The sequence below is a fragment of the Dasypus novemcinctus genome, chromosome 24 (assembly GCF_030445035.2).
Source record: "Dasypus novemcinctus isolate mDasNov1 chromosome 24, mDasNov1.1.hap2, whole genome shotgun sequence".
NCBI classification, from domain to species: domain Eukaryota; kingdom Metazoa; phylum Chordata; class Mammalia; order Cingulata; family Dasypodidae; genus Dasypus; species Dasypus novemcinctus.
This window is the reverse complement of record NC_080696.1, coordinates 44,611,755-44,630,367: the sequence shown is the minus strand read 5'-3', so window position 1 is coordinate 44,630,367 and position 18,613 is coordinate 44,611,755. Positions and strand designations below refer to the sequence as shown.

At 39.0% G+C, this 18,613-nt stretch overlaps 1 protein-coding gene across 2 annotated transcripts in view; it reads right to left on the bottom strand.

Moving 5' to 3' along the window:
• The window catches only part of TOP1 (DNA topoisomerase I), an 85,822-nt gene that overhangs the window by 8,473 nt on the left and 58,736 nt on the right, over nucleotides 1-18,613 (bottom strand). For both annotated transcript variants that reach the window (XM_058287090.2, XM_058287089.2), the window contains exons 9-15: nucleotides 15,205-15,320; nucleotides 12,045-12,166; nucleotides 11,302-11,424; nucleotides 9,583-9,770; nucleotides 9,163-9,307; nucleotides 1,084-1,227; nucleotides 175-360 (exon numbers count right to left, since the gene is read on the bottom strand). In XM_058287090.2, the coding sequence (XP_058143073.1) occupies nucleotides 175-360; nucleotides 1,084-1,227; nucleotides 9,163-9,307; nucleotides 9,583-9,770; nucleotides 11,302-11,424; nucleotides 12,045-12,166; nucleotides 15,205-15,320 (1,024 nt within the window). The remainder of the gene's footprint in view (nucleotides 1-174; nucleotides 361-1,083; nucleotides 1,228-9,162; nucleotides 9,308-9,582; nucleotides 9,771-11,301; nucleotides 11,425-12,044; nucleotides 12,167-15,204; nucleotides 15,321-18,613) is intronic.

Genomic DNA, 18,613 nt, shown 5'->3' with positions numbered 1-18,613 from the left:
AGGTAGCAGGGACCAAACAGAGGTACACAGGACTCCAAACAGAGCTCTTCCCTCTCTTTCAAGTCATTTTTTCCAGCACCCAACACAGTGTAGAGTATACAGAAAGCGCTTAGTAAATGTTGCATGAATGACAATGAAAAAGCATGCCAGAGAACCGAGGCCACATTAACTTACTCGTTTCTCAACAGGGACCTTGTTATAGTATCTGATTGAGTCCTTCCCAAGGAAGTCAAACTCTACTACATATTCTTGACCATCCAGTTCTGGGTGTAGGTTGATATGCTCCACACGGAGTGAGCAGCAACCCACAGTGTCCGCTGTTTCGCCTTCCTCCTTCTCGTTGCCTGCTCTCAAAGCAAGCTGTTCAGGGAGGAGAGAAAAAAAAGAGGAGGGGGAATGAAAAAACTGGAATCTCGTAAGCTCTCTAGAAAATCAAAACCAGAAGCCTCCCATTTCACTTTGGGGACAGAACATCAGTCTTCAAGACCTTTATATTCTGGATTCTGCAGTTACCTCCTCCCCTAAGTGTGGAGAGTCATGTGATACTCAACTTTGCCAGACACTCCAGCCTCTCTTTTCTCTGTACCCTCTCTCAAAGTAGGAAGGGGAAAAGGGAGATGATTTATTTTAGACACAAGGCAGGAAATAAGAGTATTTCCATTTTGTACAAACTTGATTAACTGTTCATAGTAAGGCTACACATTGCTTTGTACATCACTTCTGTCCAGTTTCATACACAACACACAAACACATGTTTGCAGGGTTGTGATGTAAATAAAATAAATTTTCTATTGTGGGTCATGGTAAAAAAAGTTTGAAAGCTAATGCAGTGTTTCTGACATATTTGTACTATGCATATTCTCCTACTAGGTAGACTGTATTCAGATAGCAGCAAACACTGAATGTCTCCCTCTTCTTCAACTTTCCTTACTGGGCCAGAAACTCAGAAAAGGCAGGCTTGTGAAGATCTAGGCTGTCACCACCTCTCCAGTACTTGGCATAGGACCTGCAGCAAGGTAGATACTCCCTATATCTTTTTTGACATGAACATATGAGCCAGTGCTGACAGGAAGGTACCCTCACCTTGTCAATGAAGTACAGGGCTACAGCTCTCTGTCGGACTTTCATCTCTTTGGACTTCCAGTCTTCTCGATACTGGTTCCGGATCTTGTCCACACACTTCTTCAGTCGTCGAGCAGTCTCATATTTCTGCCAGTCTTTCTCACCCTGCAGAACCAACCCCAGAGGTGGATTGCTTAGGAATGGTGAAGTAAAGATGGACTTTGAACATCAAAGTTCAAAGCTTTAAATCAAAAAAAGGAACTTGAGCTTAAGCAAGACAGAAAAAGAAAGTTTGGGGCATTTAACTTGATGAGAACTAATGCTGTCCCATTTCACCATCAAGCACAACTGACTCTTGTCTAATTGCTAATAAAGCCTCTGGCTTTCGTTCTATGAAATGTTTATGCTCTTGGGGAAAATCCACATGGCATGTCCAAAATTAGACTTCTCCTTTCAAAACGAAGGGTATAAAGTATCTCAAGATGCCCCCTACAGCTTGAGCTGAATCTGTGACCTAATAACAGTTTTAACCTAGAAACAAAGACCATTAAATTTAAGGTACTCATTCAGTTTGATCAAGCTTTCCAAGAAGAAGAACCAAAGACTACAACATGTAATTACTAAGAATTACAATGACTTCCAGAAGCGTCATAATTACTCACCATTTTTTAACTTCTGCATTAAGGTGTCCCTTGACTGGACTGAAGGAAACAGATTTTGGTGAAAGGTTTAAAAATTGATTCTAAAGCCAATGAAGGGTTATTAAAAAGGATGTAAAACTATTCAAACTAGACAACAATACAGGTCCAAGATTCCTACTACCATATTGAATGGAAACAGACTTAAGCAAAGACTGGTAAGAATGTCAACTGAGAAAGGGAAGGTAGGAAAAAACCTGAGCAATCACAGAAAGGGACGCAGCATGACAAGGTGCAAAACACACTACATGACATGAACACAGGGAAGGAACTGAAGAACCCAAGAAACTATGCTCTTAACTCCCTGACCCTGCAACAAAGGAGAGGGACAGTAGTTTCTCCCATATTCCTGTTGCTGCCTATGCCAACATATGGTCCTCGAAGCATAAGAACTGGAGTCAAGATGACCGGCTGCCTGAGCATGCAGGAGGTACAGGGTACACAGAGCAAGAAATGTCTTCCACCTCTAGATTCTAACAAACATTCAGAAATTAAAGCTTACAAGGAATGTGCTAAGGAGACATAAAAGCACATTCCCACAATTACGTGTGTACCAGTTGCATGTACATATTTGTCTACAAATCAAGAAATTCAGTGATTACCTGTTGTTGTATGTGGGTGATTTAGTAGTCAGTGATGCAGAATAAATATCTAAGTTCTATTCCTGACACTGGAGAGCTTAAAATTTCTGATTTCTCTAAGTACATTTTGACATTTAAGATGATGAATAAGAAAAGGTTTGATACAAGCTGTTCCTCATGTGTAAGTCAGTAAAAAATCTCCAAGACAATTGTTCTTATACACACAAGCAAAAATAAATGGACTTGAAAGGCTCATCTTCAACAGTATAATAACATCCAGCTCAGGAGTGAGTACCCATCACTCCAAAACACATAGAATGACCAAAGCCTGTCTCTGAGGGTTACATCTGCTCAATTCCTTAGTCATGCCTCTGAAATGTAAGCTAGAGGTCAGGGAAACAAGGTTCAGAAAAACCCAACAATTAGGTCATTCACAGAGAATACCACTATATCAACTTTTTTCACAGGCTGGCTGGGCTCCTGACAGGAGGGTCCAAGATTCTCACAAATAAGGACACTGGGATGGAGTGGAGGGAGGGAGAAGTCATCTTGTCCAGGTCTACAATGGGAGAGCTGGACCCCGGGAAACATGCCTGTTCTGTTAAATGTCCCTGAACAGAGTCCACAGAGTAACACTACTCTTAGACTTGTTTTCTCAGACTATTTCTAGAAAATAGAATTTCCATGCAAGTACCTCATCAAAACCATTAGTAAAACAAAGTATCAATTGTAAGGAGGTAGAGGGAAAGTTACATTTGTATTTAACTCCCTCTCTTCCTACCTGACTCAGTCATCCTTCTGTAATAGGTAAGAGCTTAAATTGGTTAAACTAAACATTATTTGGATGGCTTTATTTAAAAAAAAATGTCCACCATATTATACCTCTCTCTAATACAGCTCGTTATCCATTCAGCAGTGTGAGTAAATATGGTCAGGATATGGATTCAGGGTTGGAGGTGGGAGGTAAGGAGGCAGCTAAATATTCTTTTCTAACCCAGATTCCCTCAGAGATCTGAATTGGGGACAATGACATTTGCCAATATTCTTTAGTGATCCTTTAGTTTTCACCTAGGTGGTGAGGCCCATGTAAATTTGTCATTGTATGTTATATAGAACCCTAAAGGGGATAAATGGCATTCTGAACCCCAAACATACATCACTGAAATAAAAGATAGAACTGGCCCTTTGTATTTATACCATGTTTAAAGATAAAACCTAACCACCATTAACCAGCCTTCTATACCTATCCATTTTTAAATATGGTTGTCTTTTTATTAATGATTTGTAGAGCTGCCTATATATTCTATAATATACCAAGTCCTTTTGCCAGATATATGTAGTATAAGTATTTTCTTCCAAAACTTGCCTTTTATTTCTTCTTTAAAACGCCAATTAAACTACTCCTTTTAATATTTTTACTATTTTATGTTATAAGGATATATGGGTTTAAGTGCAGTTTGATCAGTTTTGACAGTTACATACACTTATCAAGATATAGAACATTTCCAGCATTCCAGAAAGTTCTCTCAGGCCCCCTCCCAAGCAACTTCCCACTGAGCAACCACTGATCTGATTTGTACTATCACAGATTAGTTTTGCCTATTATAGAATAATATAAATGGGACAGTATACACTCTTGTGCTTGGCTTCTTTTACTCAACTTGTTTTTAAGATAAAGTCATGTTGTTGCATGATTCTACAGTTTACTCCTTTTAACTACTGGAATATTCAGTATGGCTATATATGCAAATGTGCATACCCAAAGCTCCTATTGATGGGTCTCTGAGATATTTCCAGTTTGAGGTTTTTATGAACAAAGGACAAATGTGAGCATTCTTGTACAAGTCTTTTAGTGAACATATTTTCATTTCACTTGGGTAAATACTTAGAACTGGAATTGGTATCTCATTGTAGTTTAAATTTGCATTTCACTGATGGTTAATGATTTTGAACTCTTTCATGTGCTTTCTTATAGTTCATTCTTGTATCTTCTTTTGTAAAAAAGACAGATATAGATGTAGAAATTTGATATATGACAGAAGCAGTAATATAACTAAACAGTTCTAATATGAAAAAAAAAATACACAGGATTTTAACCTCAAGCCACACACTAAAACACGAAGATTAAAATGTAAAAATCAAATTTAAAAATGCTGGCAAGGTTATGGAAAAATAGGACCTTGCATACATGACTGGGGGAGGTGGGGAGATGGTAGGGATGTAAACTGTTTCAAGTATTTTAGGAACAATTTGGACACATCTAATAAAACACCAGAAATTCTCATCTGTACACACAAGGAAAATGTGTTTATTCCAGCACTGTTTATAAAAGCAAGAGATTGTAAATCAACCTGAAATGTCTGGCAAGAAATTTTAAGTTTTTATATAATGGGCCACTATCCAGCAAATAAAATGGATAAATCAGAAGCATATGTCAAGATGATAAATTCTCAAAACAAAACTGAATGAGATAATTAAGCAAGCTGCAGAACGATCCCAACAACATAGCTATTTAAAGATAAAACCAATTTAATGATGCATATTTTGTTTATGCACCCATAAATATATTGTAAAAATATAAAAAATGAAAATATCAAATTCATTATAGTATTCGACAGGGAAGGAGAATGGTACACAGGGGGCTTCAGTTGTGTCTATCAGAATGTGTTTTTTGTGAAATAAAATAATTGAACAAACAGGACATGTTTAAGATCTGACATAGCTGGATAGTGCATATGAGTGCTTAGTGCATTATTACATACTCTTGCATTTTCAAAGTATTTCATAAAAAATAAACCCCCTAATAAGGCTTATACCTTTTTGTTTTTCATCTAAAAAAGAAAATGCCTCTTCCAGTGGCATTGCTAAGTTAAGAACAGTTTAAGGTGCGGTCAAACCCTGTCCTCTGGAGATCTCACTAAGTAGGAGAGAGCTGAGAGCCTTGGCAGCAAGCTTAAAAGAAATAACAATTCTTATTTCCACCAAAGGTACCACTTTCCAAGCCTTTAATGATCTTCATGCCTCTTCTTAGGATCCTATCCCAGATGACTCGTTAGGTATACTGTCCTGGGTTGGGCCCCTGGCAGAGCCTAACTCATGTGACTTCTAGGTTCACCACTACAAACCTGCACAAATGCCTACTATGGAGAAGCGGGTGTGGCTCAAGCAACTGGGATCCCATCTACCATATAGGAGTTCCAGGGTTCAATGCCCAGGGCCTCCTGGTGAAGGCAAGCTGGCCCATGTGGCAAGCTATCCTACACGAAGAACTGGTGCAGGAATATGATGCAGCAAAAAGAGACACAGAGGAGAGATAATAAGAGTGCAGCAGATCAGGGAGCTGAGGTGACGCAAGACAATGATCGCCTCTCTCTACCTCCAGAAGGTCCCAGGACTTGTTCCCTGGAGCTGCCTAATGAAAATACACCCAGACACAGAAGAACACGCAGGAAATAGACACAGAGCAGACAAGGAGGAGCGGGGGAGAGGGGAATAAATAAAATCTTAAAAAAAAAAAAAAAAAAAAAAGGCCTGCTATGTATAAGAGCTAACTGGATATTGTCTGGTAGCTGGCTCTCTGCCCTTAAAGTGCTCCACACCTAACCTATCTAACAAGGACCTCAATGCTCAGAGACTCTCAGGTAGCCAACTCTAATCCATAGCTGTAAACATACAAAGTATACATATACTTGGAACCTGTTCACCTCTCTCCACCCCACTGCCATCATCCTAGAGTAGATCATTACCATTTCTTGTGTTCTGTATTACAACAGATAGACTCCCTACTTCATGTCTGTGGCCAATCCAGCCTCCAGATTATCAGTCAAAATCATCAATTAAGCCACAGGTTCCTAAAACACAAATCTGGCATCATTCCCCTCTTTAAAACCTATTTTAACTTACAGGACTTAGGATAAGGCAAAAAATTTAAAAGAGCTGAAGATTTGGCCTGCATTCCTCTATACCTCTGTTTTGCACATTAATCTCTAATACCACCCCAGGCTTGTTCAGTGCCAAGACCACTGAGCTCTCTCATTCAGTGACTTCATACAGACTATTTTCTGTCTGGATGACCTGTTCCCTGATTCTTCCCATGTTTAAATTCTACTCATCCTTTACATTTCTTCTCCTCCTTTCTTTTTTTTTTTAAGATTTAACACCCCCCGCCCCCAGTAGTCTGCTCTCTGTGTCCATTCACTGTGCATTCTTCTGTGTCTGCTTTTCTTCCCTTCAGGCAGCACCAGGAACTGATCCTAGGACTTTCTGGAGTGGGAGAGAGGTACTCAATCTCTTGAGCCACCTCAGCTCCCTGGTCTACAGCGTCTCTTATTGTCTCTCCTCTGTGTCTCTTCTGTTTCGTCAACTTGCTGTGCCAGCTCTCCGCTTGGTCCAGCTTGCCTTCACCAGGAGGCCCCAGGAATTGAACCCTGGACCTCCCATATGGTAGACAGGAACCCAATTGCTTCCCTGAACATTTCATCTTAAATGTTACCTCCTCAAAGTGGCCTTTTAAATCCCAGATGCCTGACCACATCCCTCCTGTATACTTTCAAATGGTACCCTACACGTTTCCTTTGCAACAATTAGAATAGTTTATATTTACTGGTATGATTACATATAATGCCTGTAAATTTACTGAAGCAGGGTTAATATTCAAGACATTCCTCTGTTCAAAGTCTTTCAATGGTTCTCCATCAAATGAAGAATACTGTCCAACCTCTTCAGCATGGTATTTTAAGGCTGGCCACAATTGACAGTATCACAGAGGTATCAGGAGAATCTAAGTTAGAGTCCATCTATGCTATTTACTAATTATTGAATCTTGGGCCATTATTTGACCTACCAGACACTAAATTTACTTATTTATAAAATGGTGGCATTAGTATTTGCCCGGTATGGTTAAGAGAAGCATGTCAACTTACGTGCAAATGCTTTTTACCAGTAACACAAAACCCATTATTTTGATAATTTTTTTCTAGTTGTGGTAAAATACAAATAACATAAAATTTACCACTAGTGGCATTTAGTACAATCACTATGTTGTATAACCTTGTATAACCATTACTTCTTTATCATTCTTCCTATTATTCCTTTTCACCTTTTCCTATAGCTCTACCACATAAGACTCCTCAAAAATACCATCATTTCCTTCTTTTCTGTCCATACGACACAATTATCTCTGCAATACCTCTTTTGAGATGTAACTGTAACCTCATTTCCTTCATAAAGTTGCTCCTAACTTCTAATTGTTGGGAATAGCAGCTCTATTTATCTAAAGCAGTTAATTTGTCTTCCTTCTAATATAAGTGAATTTTTACTACCAGCCTACAAGCTCCTTGAGGGCTAAGACCACTGTGATTTTTTGTTGTTTGTTTTTAAAGATTTTATTTATTTATCCCCTCACCCCCGAACCCCCACTTTTGTACTTGCTGTCTACTCTCTGTCTTCTTTTTAAGAGACCCTGGGAACCAAACTCAGGACCTCCCATGTGGCAAGGAAGCACCCAATCACTTCAGCCATCTCTCCTCCCTGCTTGTTGTGTCTCTCATTGTGTTTCCTCACTGTCTCTCTTTGTTGCATCAGCTTGCTGTTTTGCTTGTCTTTAGGAGGCACCAGGAACTGAACCCAGGACCTCCCATGTGGTAGGTGGGCACCCAACTGCTTGAGCCACATCTGCTTTCCCTAAGACCACTGTTTACCCACCTTTGTAGCCTATAGCTCTGTGCTATTTCAAAAGAGGAAAACATGTTTCTTTAAATGACTTGATTTTGGCTCACCATGAGTGTTCCCATTTTTCGGTTCTATACAAGTATAGTGACATTTTCCAGTTGAATTGAAGAAAACAAATCAATGGTCATTTTTCATTAGAAGTAGTGATACAGGGAACACAGAGCTATAAGCTAGAAAATGTGCAGTTTAGTCTCGACAAGTCAGACAGCCTTTTGGGCTGTGGCTTTCATATCTAACAGATGACAACCTATAAACCAGAATTAAGAAGATCTTTAATTCCCAGCCCGTGTGTAAAAAGTCACACTCTATATAGAAGTAAGTCCTTGTGTTTTTTTTTTTTGTGGACTCCATCTCTCTTAGATGGCTGCTCAAATTCCCATAGTAAAGTGTCTGTGGGAGGAAGTTTGCAGGACTCTCAAAAGCAAAGACATGGCTTGCTGGCTGGCTAGTAAGAACTGACTGACACTCAAAGATAGCTTCCCGCTTTCAATATCAATATCAATATCAATATCAATATCAATATATCAATAACAACCCATGGGAACACAGTTTATAATGTGCTTAATATGCTTTAACAAACATTATCCCATCTGGTTATGGTTAAGATAGGGGTAACCTACCCAGATGAGACCTTGGGAAGTCAGAAATATGTAAGACACTCTATATATTACAACTTCTTTCCACTGGATTCAGAGCAACTATAATCCCTTCCTTAGAAGCAAGAAGAGAAGAGAAGAGCTGTAAAAGCCAATATGTATCTACCATCCCCTTGTCACATTCTGACCATTGGACAGTAAGCAATATGTATGGAGGACTGCGTCTGTCTTGTTTACCAACACTGCCTGTTACACACTGGGCTTTAAGTAAATATTTGTGAATTAATAAATGAATGTTATAAATAAGAAGGTTAATGTGATGAAAAACACTGATAGAGCCTGAGGAGCTTACCATATGCTAACCATGAAACTATCTCCTTTTTGTGGGGAAAATTTTTAGCTTTTCAACGTGATTCTGATGGCAAGAGCATTGCATTTCAACAAAAGGAGATTATCAGCCCTAGAAATTGGTGCAGCTCTTAGCTACCAGCTTACTTTGATTCGTGAACTGGGGTTCAGCATGATGTATTTAATGGAACCTTGGATGTTCTCTGTCCAGGAGACCAGCCAAGTAACCTTGTTATCATGTCGGACCTCTTTCCATTTATGTCCTGGAGGGGGAGAAGGAACCTTGGCATCCCTGTGGAAAATAACAAAATAGGAGGGAAGTGAAATGAGGAGAAGTGGGGAACAATTTCACCTTCTGTGACCCGAAATGGATAAATCTGCTAAGCATACATCTTTAAGTTTATTCCTCCCAGTCAATATCTGGAAAACACTTGGAGATCTACACATGGAAATAATATAGTGTTACCCTTAAGTGCCTCCTTTCTGAACGGTCCTCTATAATGTGGGAAATATTACCAACTACAGATAACTCTATCTCATTTCTGAACCAAAGGACTGTTTGCTCACTTGCTACAATTGATGATTATATCCTCTGGCATGATCCGTCTCTTCAGCATGCCCATCTTTGGGTGGTTGCCACGGCCTCGGAAAAGCCCAGGAGGCTCAATTTTGAAGTTGGCAATCCTTTCTTTGTGATTATCCATAATACAAAAGCCATATTCTTTCAGTAATTTTTCGTTCTCCTCTTTTATTTTCTGGAAGACAGCAAAAAAGTGGATTCAAAATGGATTCAAATGGCTGTTCTATGCAAACATATCTCCTGGGGCTGGGAGGGAAAGACATATCATGGTAGCAAAAAGTCTAAAAATCACTAAAAAATGAATTTTAAAAATGGAGAAAAGCTCTAGTGGGTTTTTCTAACTTAAATACAATAAAATTCTTAAAAGATCAACCTGTAAGGATTGACTTCAAACTACAGATTCAAGACTGATTCTTTTATCTTTAAGGATACATGTTATCTAGGTATTGTGAAACATAATTTTAAAAAAAGAATGTCTCTGTGTTTTCCAGAGACATTTAGTTAAACAGCATTTCATATGATGTGGGTTTTCAATCCAGACAAGCCTATCAAGAGATTCTTTTCCAAGTATATGGGTATATCTCTTCTACACTTTGTGATCCTTTCTCCTAAGGGGAAGAGGGAGGGAAGATTTTGAGTCTCCTTACCCTCTGCTGACTCTTTATCCATCTTATACTTACTTATACCAATTCTACTGCCTCAAGGGTAGAAACAGAGTCAGAACTTTCCAGCAGCAGATATATATGACAGGGGTCCTGACCAAGTAGTGCTTATAAAATTCCTCTATCTTTGGATTGCTATTCCAAGAACAAAGTTCCAAAGTAGTTTTTAAGTTGTAAAACACCTCACAAAGTGAAGAGTATACCAAACTACACTAATTGTGGATATTGGGGATAAGAATAAACTGAAACTGAAAAGTTTGACACAGTTCTCATTTCCAAAATAAAGCATTGATTTTAAAACTAAAGGCCAGTTACCATCAAACAATGAGTTATATAAATACAAGGACCTAAATTACATAAAAATGTTAAGTTTTTTATAATACTCAACTACACAGACCTTGAAGTACAGAGTTCCTTAAAACCCTTAATTTCTGAACATCTGTTTTGAAAAAAAAAAATGAGATTCTAGGCTGGATTTCTTTACATCAATAGTTGGAAAGTTTTTTTGAGATAGAAAATATTTTAGCCTTGAGTACCATATGGTCTTTTTTGCAACTACTTGACTGCCATTATCATATTGAAAATAGCCATAGATAATATGCATATGAATGAGAGTGGCTGAGTTACAATAAAACTTTATTTTAAAAAACAGCCTATAGCTTGACAACCCATACTCTAGAGAAAAACAGTATCTAGTTGGATACTAAAAAGATTCTTCAGGAAAGAGGATGGCCAAGGCTGGAAGATGGGGTTGGATGAGCACGGCTAAATTCCAGAGTAAAATAGGTCTAAGAACAGGGCAGTACATGGCTGGTATTACTTAATCTGTCTTAAATCCTGAATATCCAATAGTCACTACAGGGCAGGGCTGTCCATTCTTAAATGCCATATATTATTTGAATTACTGTTTTGTATTGCAGTGGAGCACTAGGGTTCTTATATTTAGTCATTAAACAAAATGCTTAGTCCTAAGAACAAAGAAGAAAGTAAGATAAACCAATCACTATTCTAGAATCCTGCTGAGTTTTAAATATTTTGTGGTACCAATTTCTCTTCCTTGCTCATCTGTTTCCGAGCTTCTGTTTGGGCTTTGAAATACTGGCTCATCTGGGTGAAATCACATTTGCTTAAGTTGGAAATAATATTCTTCTCTTCATTAGTCATTTCCTATTCAAAAGAAAAGGTAGAGAGAGTTGGAAGGAAGGTAAGTCACTAATAAATCCTTATGCTTCTTTGTGATTATAGGAAAGCACCATTTCTTCAAAGGTGTCAGGAGAGGTAGTTAACCTCAACTAGTGAGTTTTGAAAAAACACTTTTGCTCCGCTTTTGTCCACATTATCCAAGTTAAGAAATGAGATTACACATCCAAATTGAGAAATGAGATTATTTTAAAATCATTTAGGCAGATATAATGCATATGGTTTTAAGAACAAAAAATATCTAAAGCAAATAAGTAAGAATCAAGAAGGACTAGAATATCAGATTAACATCCCTCTTTGTAACAGCAGAGTTTGTCGCGACAAATCCAAACTATAGTTGAGGATTTCAGTTTGGTCTAATCTAATAAATCCCCTCCTGCAGCCATTTATGAGTTGAGAAGAAAGAAACAGGCATTTTTTGCTGGTTAGAAACCCTATATAATATAGTGTATGAACAGACAAAACAAACTTAATACAACAAAATTCATAAAATGCAAATTTTTACCGAGGAAATGTTTCATAAAATTATAGTTTACTACTTAACATTTTTGCAAGATGCTAGGATATTAACACACAAAATACAATACCTTTCTCCAGTCTTTAAAGAAATTTTTCCTAAATATTTCCTTAGTAGTATATTCATGGTCAAGCATTTTTGCAAAGAATGTAGCTACTTCTTCTGCTTTGGGGCTCAGCTTCATGACTTTACCTAGAGGAAAAAGTGGTTCCAAAAAGTTAAGTGTAGCATTCATGTTCTAAATAAAAATACTGAGCTCTCAAGATTTCTTCTTTTGTAATGGTTTACCTTCCCAAGGTATGTATAGTTCTGGTGATACATTGTAATAACAACAAAAAGACAACACACAGATTCATATCTACTTGTATGAATTATTCTTCTCTTAGAAATGGCCTAAATAAGACCTTCCCTCTAGAACAGGGGTTCTTCAACAAGAGGTCTGTGAGCCTGAAATTCAAAAAAACCTTGTGGGGATATGTTAATGTGGCTGTGATATATTTATTAAATAATACACAGTACAGTGTGGACTTAGTAAGGAGTCTGTGGTTTTCACTTGACTGGCAAAGGGGTCTGTGAAACAAAAAAGGTTACGAACCCCTGCTCTAGAACCTTGCTACTCAAAATGAGTTCACAGACAAGCAAAGGATTCATAGATCAGTATTATCTAGGATCTTGTTAGAAATGCAGAATGTTGGGGCCCATCCCAAACCTAGAGAAGCAGAAACGGCATTTTAACAAGATTCCCAGGTGACTTATGTGCAAACTTCAGATTCAGAGGCACTGCTCTTGAACAAAGGTATTCTGACATTACCTACTCCAGGGCAAATAGGACTCTCACAGAGGATAAAGGACTACTGCAGTGCTTGGCACTGTGTAAGCATTTATGTAAAAGCTCTTCTAAGGGAACCCTGAAGTTATGCAATGAACACCAGTTGCTAACTGGTAAAGAAAATCTGAATGGGGCCAGAAGTTTGGAGTACCTTAATTAGCTACTAAAGCAATAAATGAAAGTACTTGGGAATTTAATCTACTTTTCAACTAGAGAAATTTTAGCAATATATATAGGGCCAATTTTCTTTTTTTTTTTTTGAAAATCCAAGATTACAACACCATTTGGAACTAATTCAAGCCATAATAATAGCATTTGGCTATATTTAAAACAAAATAAGGTTAAACAATAATTCTTTTGCCTTTCTATTAAATGGGCAATATTTCACCAAGGGTTTTCATATTCATTAGAGAAAATGAAAGCTTGACCAGAAATCCATTCATTTTAAATCTTAGAAGACATCTGCTATCAGGACGGATGAGAAGTTATAACCCCTAATTGTAGGTAAATGGAGAACTGGAGCACAAAATTCAAATTGTCCCAGTAGACACAAAAAACCTACTTGGAAACCATAACATAAAAGGCCAACAGGTGGCGCAGCTTCTTTCTCTCAAACCCCTAAATTCCTGCCTAGGAAGCAAACACCTGGGAATAATAGGCTGGCTTTAAGCATTCCCTACAGTTCTTCACAACTCCTCCACTACAGATAACCAGAGTTGTCCATAAAATTGCCAACATGCTTCCAATATAAGGAAAAACATTAAAACACTAAGAATAAAATAAATGGCGAGAAAGAATGTAAGCTGTTCCTGGATCTCTTCAGTATTAACAGCATTTGGAGGGGAGGGGGGGATGACAAAAAAAACCTGACAATCTTTGGCAATTTTACTGCATTTTGCCAAAACAGAGGAAACAATTTTGACTCCTCCCGTTTTAGAGATATTAGACTGTTTTAGAAAAGCTGTCAAAAGATGAAATGACAGCATCCTGCAGCAGAGTGCTAGAGAAAACGATTTGAAAGATCCTGGCAATGGTAGTCGTGGAAAAGGCTGAGCTTCAGAGAGAGAAAACTGCTGAGTCAGAGCTGAAAACCAGAGGGCCTTAGTAGTGGCAGCAATTCACTGTCTCAGTCAGTCCATACCAGGTTTAACCTTCCCTGCAGGTTCTAACGGACTCTGAGAATTCTCTTTCCCAGGGAGGAGGCAGCAATTAGTGTTAGTTTGGACTAATAAGTCAAATACATTTTGGCTCAGTGAAGAGTGGAAGTTCACACAATCAAAGGAAGTCCAGAGAGATCGACTGGGCAAGAATAGGGGAAAGGGACCATGGTGACTAGGTCTCAGCTTCCCTTAATGAACAAGAAAAGAAGCACCAAGACTAGGGAATCCAACTTCCCCCCAAATTACTCTGAATTGCAAAGTAAGGCTTTACCAGTTGGATTCTAAAGGTCTTGGTGAGCCTGTACAAGGGTTGCAGAATGCCTGCCCTTTTTATGATTGTCTCTTCAAGGTTCTAGGCCATTTCTCTTCAAATGGGCGTTTTGGCTTTAAGTCATATTACTTAAGTCTCCAGAAATGACCTGCTGTGTGGGCTGATAGTACCACTCTGCCATGATGTCTTGTCATGCTGTCTGGTCACATATCCACTCTGGTGAACCTTAAGCGCCTAAGGGTTTGAGGAACTATGCTCTAGCTGTTTCTGGAGAGGACTCTTGGAATGAGGAAAATGAGCTGAGCATTACCATCTGTATACCGCTGCACTGCCAACAGGAGGAGTGCCTAAGACTACTCTCAAAGCCGTCAACCCAAGGACAGTAATACTGATGATTCTGGCAATTCTGAGTGTTCCAAGAGACCCATACAAGGCATTTCCCCAAAGCAGCTCATCAAACTTGGCTGCTCAAATATCCAAGGAATACAGATGTGCAATGCAGAATGAGTGATACCTACCAGCCCTATCCAGAGGTTGATGGGCAATTAATTAATCCTTAACTCATTATTAGCACTGTTTTTAGAGATGAGTAGCTTATTGGCTGGCTTTATGTTACTAAAAAATTACCTCCATTCAAGTGTGGTTTTCCCAATTAACACTTGCAGAGAGTAATTCCTTATAAATGAAGATCAAATACAAATATTCAGCTTTTGGATCATGTGCTGGGAGTCACGTAGATGGATCTTTTTTTTTGTACCATAGATATAAGACTCTTAACAGCCCCTTTTTCTGAGCCCTTCTTCAGCACTAAAATGGGATGCCCCTTCTGCCAAACCACACAAAGACAATAAAAATTAAATGAACAAAAAGCTTAGGATCATACAGCCTAGAATCATTTCTCAATTTCTATCCTTATGTAGAAGCAGACTCTTCTCTTGCCCACGAACCAAATAACCTTGGAACAACTCACCATCATAATAAAACTTGACACTCTCCGGAAGAGGCTCATATGGTGGAGCAAATACAGGACCTTTGTGTTCTAAAAATTTCCACTTGATGCCTTCAGGGTAGCGCTCTTCTTCCCACCTTTAAAAGACAAGATACAATCTCATTTAGTGGTCACCTCACCTAGCATAAAGATTATCATTTACTAAATGCCAAAATGATTGTCTGCTCAATTGACCTGTGCTCTGGACTCTGGCCCCTCAATCAAAGTAATGCTGATCAAAGTAACCATCAAAGATCAACTAGGTGATGTCCTTCACTTTGAAAAAGCCAACACTCAGTTAGTAACATGGAATACTCTGGTGAATGGAGAGAAATACATTTCAACAGTTTAGCTCAAAGACATAGATCATCACTCAAGAAGCTCAACAATAAGTGGGGGATATGGACTTGGAAACACTTGTTTTACTGCATTGGTATACATGACAGAGGTATTATTTATAACGTTCATACATAAGAAGAAAAGGCCTCCAGGGGGTGATGATGCAAGGTGAAAATAAAGGAAGGAACAATCCTATGAGAATGTGCATAATGGAACAGGAAGCTAAGAAATAATATTTCAGTTGAGGCATATTGAGTTTATACTACTTATAAGTTTATCAGGATAGAGACATCTAGCAGACATTGATAAGTGAATCTGAAGCTCAGTGAAAACTATTTTAAATATTTTATTTTGAAAATAGTCAAACAGAGAAAACCAAAACTACAATAAATATCAGATACTCATTACCTATATACAACAGCTGGCATTTTGCTAAATTTCCTGTTCTTGCTGAACCATTTTAAAGTAAATTGCAGATATGATACCTCACCCCTAAGTAAGCATCTCTGTAAAAATAAGAATAATGTCTCATAATGGTACCATTACTACATCTAACATAATTAATGATTCCCTCGTATCATTTCAATACCCAGTCCTTACAATAAAAATTTCCCAATTATATCCAAAATGTATTTCATAGAACAGGAGACACTGTAATTGGCTGATGTCTCAAAAGTCTCTCTCTGGAATCACTTTTTTTTTTAAAGTGTCAGCAGTTGCCTTACAAATAGAATATTTTAAAATGTCACAGGAAAACTTCTGGAAAGGTAGCCACTACAGAGATACAGGACTTACTTCTCTCCCAGAGAAATAGTTAGAGGACAGGCAGAAATGGTCTGGAAAAAAGTGTTCTAGGGTTTAGGACACCAGGGGAAGGCTGGAGACCATCCAAAACAGAGAAGGACAAAGGGAAAGAACCTTGAGGGCAAAACTGAGCTAAAGCTGCAGGTGCTGGTGTCCTTCCCCCCACCCTCGGGGCAGACAGCTTTGAATTCTCTGGTCTCCTGCAGCAGTTACAGAGGAGGCCCAGGGATCTAAACCCCCAGGAAAGGGGAGAAAGAGGGATGCAGCCTAAGGGTGATTTGGCTTTTGTCCAACAAATTTGGCCTGCAGGGTCTCCGGAGCCCTTCCAAGTTGGGTGGGGCCGAACCATTGTTTGTCCTGGGAGCAGGCAGGGGACAAAAAAGATCCAACTCTCACAAATACCCTCCCTACCGACAAGGTTTGGTTGCTGAGGACACAGATGGGAGTGGAATTATTTCCTACCTGGGAAAAGGAAGGGGGCTGCTGGCAAAGGTTGCAGAACAGCCTCTGAGAAAGTTTGAACAGCCAGGCTCTGAACACCCTGGGGCAGGACCCTCCATCACATTGTTGCAGTCAGTATTGCTGCAGCCAACACACCTGAACCAAGGGGGCTACTGAAGAGTACCATCCCCTGGCAGACCAAGGAAGTACACGTGAGGAAATTAAGCACAAAAGCCTTTTTCTGACCTTTAAAATCTCCCTCCCCATCAAAGGCCCCTGAAAGTGGTCTGTAACCCATTACTGGGTCTATGGCCAAGATAGGAGCAACTAAACAGAGACAATCCTAGGATCAAGAATCAAAGAATGGCAGTGACATGCAGCCTTCCACCACTAAATGCCTATGCAAGAGAATCTGAGCATCAGAGCAAACTTATCATCATAATCAGCAAAAAATTACAAGCCATACTAAGAAAATGGAAGATATGGCCCAAGCAAAGGGATATATCAAAGTCCCAGATGAGACACAGGATTTGAGACAACTAATCAACAAGGTTCACATAAATCTCCTAAATCAAATCAGAAACTTGAAAGACAATATGGCTAAAGAGATAAAGGACATCAAGAAGACACTGAGCAAGCACAAAGAACAATTTGAAAACCTGAATAGAAAAATAACAGAGCTATGGGAATGAAAGGCAAAAGACAGACTCAAAATGATAGCAGACAGTACAGATGAAATGAAAAATAGAGAACACAGAGAGAAAAGAATGGGAAAAGGTGAGCCTGGGCTCAGGGAGCTGAATGATAACATGAAGTTTAAGAAACCAAGTGTCATGGGAGTTCCAGAAGGAGAAGGGGGAAAGGGCAGAAAGAGAATCTGAGGAAATAATAGCTGAAAATTTCCCAACTCCCATGAAAGAAATGAATTTACATGTCCAAGAAGTGCAGCATATCCCAATCAGAATAAATCCAAACAGACCTGCTCTAAGACAGATACTACTTAGAATGTCAAATGCCAATGATAAAAAGAAAATTCTGAGAGCAGTAAGGGAGAAGCAAACCACCACCTACAAGGGATGACCAGTAAGACTTCAGTGTGGATTTCTTATCAGAAACTATGGAGGCAAGAAAACAGTGGTATGATAAAATTAGGATATTCAGGAAAACGGACTTGGCCCAGTGGTTAGGGTGTCCGTCTACCATATGGGAGGTCCACAGTTCAAACCCCGGGCCTCCTTGACCCGTGTGGAGCTGGCCCATGTGCAGTGCTGATGTGCGCAAGGAGTGCCCTGCCATGCAGGGGTGTCCCCTGTGTAGGGGAGCCCCACGCGCAAGGAGTGCGCCTGTAAGGAGAGCCGCCCAGCCTGAAAGAAAAGTGCAGCCTGCCCAGGAATGGCGCCATCCACACTTCCTGTGCCGCTGACGACAACAGAAGCGGACAAAGAAACAAGACGCAGCAAATAGACACAGAGAACAGACAACCGGGGGTGGGGGGAGGAATTAAAGATAAATAAATAAATCTTTAAAAAAAAAATTAGGATATTCAAAGAGAAAAACTGCCAGCAATCTGGCAAAACTGTCCTTCAAATATGAAGGAGTTTAAAATATTCACAAATAAACAGAAACTAAGAGAATAAAATATAAGTCACTGTTGCAGTAAGCATGAAAGGGAACCTTACAGCCCAGAAGAATAAGACAAGAAAGAGAGGATTGGAGGAAAGAGTGTAGAAGAGCAGACTAGCAGAAAGGATACCCAAAAGAGTAAAAAGACAGATGAAAATAAGATATGACCTATGAAAGCCAAAGA